This window comes from Diabrotica virgifera, chromosome 4, assembly GCF_917563875.1.
Source record: "Diabrotica virgifera virgifera chromosome 4, PGI_DIABVI_V3a".
Taxonomy (NCBI): Eukaryota; Metazoa; Arthropoda; class Insecta; order Coleoptera; family Chrysomelidae; genus Diabrotica; species Diabrotica virgifera.
In genome coordinates this window covers 198,449,158-198,455,596 of record NC_065446.1, presented here as the reverse complement: position 1 = coordinate 198,455,596, position 6,439 = coordinate 198,449,158, and the positions used below count along the sequence as shown (strand labels likewise).

Below are 6,439 nucleotides of genomic sequence, written 5' to 3'. Positions count from 1 at the left end.
CGATATATAGCTCTCGCTCCGTTGTCGCTCTGTTTTATAACTGTTTCATAAATAACTATTTTAAACAATGGTTTCGGTCTTCACTGTTTTTAAATAAGATAACATTGTTCCGATTGTGACCGTATTGTGTGTAGTACAGTCGTATTTTTCACTTCCGTCCTGTAATCGTGCTTCAGATAGGTTTGTCTTTGCGTGTCTTTTTGTTCACGCATGAGTTTTTTACCAAGAAATGAATAATACTCTATACTCTATACAACTATACGTAATTTAGATGTGTACTGTGCATATATTTCATGTTATTTTAATTATAACGGAGTTTATTTGTAAGTATACCGTATTTTATTAATTTTTACCATATTCTCTGGCTAACCCGGATTTTCGATGACCCGGATCGGCCGCGGTCCCGATTGATCCGAGTTATCGAAGTTCCACTGTACATACTTTCAACAACTTTTTTACTTGCCAATTCTTGTTTTTTTTTTGTAATTCAGTATATAAAGGCTTTTGTAAGAACCTCCATAATTTTTTTAATACTATGCATGCATTCATATAGTGTAGGAAACAGAGGTTGAACCTCGCACAATGGACACAAGTGCGGTTTTATTTTTTTTTGTGGTATATCAAGGGGTGCTTATTATAAGACTAACTTTTTCTTAAAAAATTTTACCCAGAACCCCTTTTTTTATCCCTTTAAAGGGGGTAATTTTTGGTTTTTGCGAAACGTTACACTTCCTGTACGTTTTGCAAAAAAATTATTTAATCCTTAACCGCCCAAGGGTGGGTAAAAAATGTCCACCTAATACGTATTCCTTTGTAACATATTTATCACGTGTTTAAAAATTTTCCAAAAATTATTCATTGTTAAAAAACAGCCTTTCATCGAATGTTAAATTGTTTCTACCGATATTTTTAAAAATAAAAGTAATAGCTTGAGTTAAATATGGGTGGGCATAAAAAGTACACCTTGGTAAAACTTGTTACTAAAGGTTTCTATATAATTTCTCCTTGGTAGGAACATAATACATATAATTATCGACGTATAATTACATAATCGACATAATTATCCGCCAATGAGAAGCTGAAAGGAAGAATATGGAGAAAATAGACAAATTTGAATTACTGGATTTTACTGGTATGTTAATTTTGATGTACATTGTAATTTTGTTGTAAGGTTTGTAAATTGTTTATATTAATATTTTACACGATGCTGTGTTTATTAAGCATAAGATCCTTAAGGTTTAATCCATTTCCAACAACACTCAATAAATATATTAGCTATTTTCGAGGTGGACATTTTTTACCGACACTTGGGCGAACATGGAACCTAAAAAAGGTTGGGCGTTTAAGGGTTAAGAGTAAAATAAAGAGGACTATATCTCCTACTTTTCATTTCCCGACAGCATATGTCTGTCACCCACCGTTTAGCGGGGGTGGCGCCCCAAATTTGACAAGTTTTTAAAAAAGATATTTTTAAAATAATATATTTTTCCCTAACTGTAATGAAAATTAAGAAGAAACCCTGGGGATTAATTACAAATAAGTGGCTGATTTTTTGCTATAGGCTTTATTTAAGAGAAATTGACGGATTCGACCGTTACTTGATGGAAGTTTATTTTATCCCACAATAAAACACTGAAAACTTTTGTTTTCTACATTTCCACAAAATTTATTATTTACAACTATGTGACTACAGCCGAAATTATAGTAAATTATATCACTTGAGAAAGGCACTCTGCCGAAACAGCTGTAGTCACATAGTTGTAAATAATAAATTTTGTGGAAGTATAGAAAACAAAAGTTTTCAGTGTTTTATTGTGAGATTAAGAGAAATTGCCCATTTGTTAATTACAGGGTGTTACATTTTAAAAAACCACTTTTTATACCATCTCTACCGCCTATGCTAGAGTAAAAAAACTTTCAGCAATTTTTCATATACTGGTGTTATTTACAAATTTCTATAATGCACCCCCATTTTTTTCCGGAACCACCCCAAAAAAGGAGAATTAATAAAGAAAGTGATTTTCTTGGAATCCTTCACACACCATGCCCTTTATTAAATTGATTCATATATCATTTTGTGCACGTTCTTATTACTCCTGCATGTACACCAAAAGCGATTTCTTAATGCAACCCCTGTAGCCAAAAAAAATTAGTAATAGAGGGTTGAAACAATAATTTTTTTTCTTTTTGACCCATAGAGACATATGCTCGATCAATAGGGTTTTTAATAAATATATATGTTTATTTAACATCCCTGCGGAAGCTAATCCCATCCTTGAAAATAAACTGCAGAAACTACCCCTATCCCTTGGAGAGCATGTTTTGACGATTTTCTCATTACCTATGCAATTTTGTTTTAAACAAATCTTATACAGAATTAAAGATCACCATTTTCTCTACAAATAAGGTCCTATGCATTTTTTTCGTATAAGCAACCATTAAGACACAGTGGCGCCGTAAACTCCAGAAATGTTTTGGCGGGCTCTAGTTTTTTTTTCGTCACCTATTCATTTAATGGATAACGTACTTATTGAAAATAAAAGAACACACTGTCTGCTAAATATTATAACCTATGCATATTTTACGTTCTTTGATTATTTTCTTAATTAATTCTCCTTTTTTTTGGGTAGTTCCGGTAAAAATTTGGGGGTGTAGTATACAAATTTGTAAATAACACTAGTACATGGATAATCGCTGAAAGTATTTTTACTCTAGCATAGGCGGTTCAGATTTTCCCTTAAACGAAACCTATACCAAGAAACCAGCCACTTAGTTGTGATTAATTGCCGCATGGTTTCTTCTTAATTTTCATTACAGTTATTAAAAATGTTTTTTTAAAACATCTTTTTTAAAAAATTGTCTACTTTGGGGCTCCACCCCCGCTAAACGGTGGGTGATAGACATATATCTTGTTGGGAAATAAATAGTAGGAAATATAGTCCTCTTCATTTTACTATTAAGTAAATTTTTTGAAAAACGTACAGGAAGGGCTACGTTTCGCAAAAACCACAAATTACCCCTTTTAAAGGAATGAAAAGGGGGGTTTCTGGTCAAAATTTTTTAAGAAAAAGTTAGTCTCATAATTAGCACCCCTTGATATAACAGAAAAAAAATAAAACCGGACTTGTGTCTATTTGGCGAGGTTCAAGCTCTGTTTCCTACATTAATAATTTTCTTGAAATAATAAAGTTTATTTTAGTATTCAGTCTGAAGGATCATGATGAAGTTGATGTAAAAACAAATACAGTGATATAAGACAAATTCGTATTGAAAGCAAAGGAGAATAGACAACGGTATGACATGCCGCATGTCAGAGTCTACGTCCTGAAACATTCCTTTAAGGACTACGTAAACGTCAGTAGTTAAGGTTTAAGGCATTTCCTGATTTTCCGGGGAATCACTCCGAGTTACTTCTTTAAGCCCCGTATTTATAGTCAGTACTCAAGACCGATCTCGAGATCGGTCTCAGCCAAGACGATCTTACATCGACGTCGTGCTCAAGACCACGTTCTTTTTTTTTTTAAACGAGTCTTCGGCTATTCTCGGTCAAGATTGATCTCGAGGCTGGAAAATTAGGGATTTTCAGCGATTTTGACATAGAACACCAACTAAAAACGATATTCTGTCAATCGTCAAGTCAAATATATTTGCAATGTTTTTATAGATGTAATTTGTTTTTGAAAATAAATTATTACAATGTTTTGAGTTAAATAAGTTTATTTTATTGGTGGAAAGTTTACATTTTTATTTTTCTAAATCAATAACATGCTATTTTTTCAAAGGTTAATGACCTCTCATAATTTCTTTTCATTATGAGGTAAAGGATCTCTTTTCTTTGTGGTAAAGGATTGCATGTTAAAGGAAAGTATAAATATTCTTTGATATTACCCCAGTATAACAGAATACTGTGATATTATTACTTTATTCTTGGTTGGGAGTAATGGGTTTTAATGAAATATTCTAAGTACTCAAAACTCTGGTACATCCTAGTAATACTTGCCTTTTTATTAATGGTGTAAGCTTTCTTCTATGTTTAGAGACTTCATCTGACTTAAAACAAAGAAGAAACTATGACAGGTGGAACTTATGTAAAAGGCAATTTACTATTTTCATGGGAATAAGCCGCAATTTAAGCTTGAAATTAAATTTATTAAATGTTTAAGGTTGATATGAACCCTTAATTAATTTGTTTCTGATCCTAGAGATGGCTCTACTGTAGCATGCCATTGTGGTAACATTTTCAACTTAATTGTAGATTTCTACATGATGACTCAGTAATATGTAGAAACCTGAACACTTTTTTACCGTTACACCCATCAGCTCAATTGGCTATGATGCCAAATTGTTTAAACAGTAATTTTATCAACGCCTAATAACAATGTTAATAGCAAGAAACATTTAGTCCATGTTATGAGGCCGCTGCCGTCTGAAAGAAAATTATGTTTCGGTTTCTTTGCGGATTCCTGTTCAAAAATGTCCCTTTAAGGAAATCTGAGGGCGAAATTTTTGGCCAGAAATTCTTAAACTCAAATTCTTGAGTTAAAGTTGATTTTATGTAATTGAATTAACAATCTTTCAATAAAATCGTCCCATGAATGCAACTGGCAACACTAGCAGTTTTTTTGATTTTCATTTTGTAGTTCACATTCTATTTCTGAGTTGTTGATAAGTTGAATTTGACTATCTTTGTCATTGTGATTATCTTTTGCCTTATACCAACATGCTGATTCTAAGTGGTAACGTGTTCCTTTTTTAAGCTTTTCACAAATACTGCATATGTGTTTTTGTTCTTTGTATAATCTTTGGCTGGTTTTGTATTGTTTTTCTTCAACTTTTTCTTTAAAATCTAAGAATACTTTCTGTCTTTTACCTTGCTTGTTTACCAAGTATTCATTCTTGTTCAACTCACTAAATAGATGAGTAGTTGAAATCAATGAATATTTATCAAGTTTATTCATTATGTCGTCTGGCAAACCTAATACAATAAGGTTTATTAATGTGTCATTGTCGATTGTTTTATTTACTTCCAATAATAATCTTTCTTTTTTTGTTGCATATTCTATAAGAGAACCACTTTGATATTTGAATGTGAATGCGTATTTGATTTGAGACCAACCTTTCTTTTCATATGCATCACAAAAGTTTGTTTTCCAAATTTTCCAATCTGATTGTACTGTGTATTTAATTATCATGCTACTGTACCAATCTAAACATTGTTTTTCAAGTAAGTATTTTAATGACTCTATTTTCTGTTCATCATCTATGATTTCAAATCGTTCGCACTCTCTCTCAAAGTCTTCCATCCACTGACAAGCATTCGGTATTTTTATAGAAAATTTTTCAATCAAAAAACTTTCAGTTACTCTGCTTAAATTTTTTATTGATGGTATTTCTTTTTCATAAGTAGCAACTACAGATTGTGTTTTCTCATCTAAATACTGTTCCCCAAATTGTAAATTCTCACCATCATCTAAATATATCTTTCTCATTTCAATATCTAATGGTACCCATAAATTTCTTTTTTGACCTCTTTTTTTCAAAGAATTTTTTACTTTCATAAATACATTAGATTTCGCTAGGTATGTATGTTTATTTACCTGCTTGAATTCTTCTGGGAGCTCAAAAACACGTCCATCTGGAGTTTCAATTGCTGTTATACATATTTCATTCGTTTTTCCATCTGCGGATCCCTGTATTGTAAACTGGAACTTTAATTTCTCCATTTTTTTGACTAGTAATGTCGTTTTGTAATGATATTTATAGGAATAAGGACAGCTGTGTTGCTCTAGAATAAAGTATTTTATTAAAACATGTTTTAATACAACATTTACAATATTTACCTAGAATAAAGAAACGACATTTAATGTCAATATTCCCAATCTATGATTATTTCTACAAATAAGTGAAAATAAAAGTTTCATAAATGCTTGACATTTCATAAATGACCACGTCTGTCAATCCAATCTCTTCTCAGCTAGTGACGGTTCGGCAGGCCAGGAGTGTGTTCCGAATTTCTAACGTTGGCTGACTGCGTTCCAATTTGAAATTCCAATTTGAGATGACATCTTGGAGCACAGCAATATTAAAATGATGAAAGTATAATATGTAGTTTCATTACATGTATATATATATATATTAGCGACATTGTTTTAAAGTCACCTACTCTAAAATGTATAAATATATGTTTGAATTGTCAATATGAATGAGTCAGATAAAATTAAATTATTAGAAGAAGTTTCTACCAAGCAACAACAATATTGATATAAAATATTAACAATATGACCCAAATAACAGCACAAAAGTAAATATATCCTACCCATTTCTACTGGACATTAACGCTCCCCCTCCAATTCTACACTTCTATATCATCCAAATCTCCTTAATGCTTCGAACAACTATTTTCATGGTCTTTCTCTTTTTTTTCCTCCAAAAATAATGT

General features: G+C 31.6%; 1 protein-coding gene across 1 annotated transcript; it reads right to left on the bottom strand.

The window, feature by feature from the left end:
• Positions 1-4,607: 4,607 nt before the first annotated feature.
• LOC126884058 (uncharacterized) lies at positions 4,608-6,013 on the bottom strand. The gene is made up of 2 exons (XM_050649847.1): positions 5,841-6,013; positions 4,608-5,785 (listed from the first exon to the last, which is right to left on the bottom strand). Exon 2 carries the CDS (start codon positions 5,721-5,723, stop codon positions 4,611-4,613), a length of 1,113 nt encoding a protein of 370 aa, XP_050505804.1. The 5' UTR covers positions 5,724-5,785; positions 5,841-6,013; the 3' UTR covers positions 4,608-4,610.
• Between the last annotated feature and the right edge of the window lie 426 nt (positions 6,014-6,439).

Coding starts and splice junctions, on each gene's coding strand:
- LOC126884058 (XM_050649847.1), bottom strand. CDS start 5,723: ATGGAGAAATTAAAGTTCCAGTTTACAATACAGGGATCCGCAGATGGA.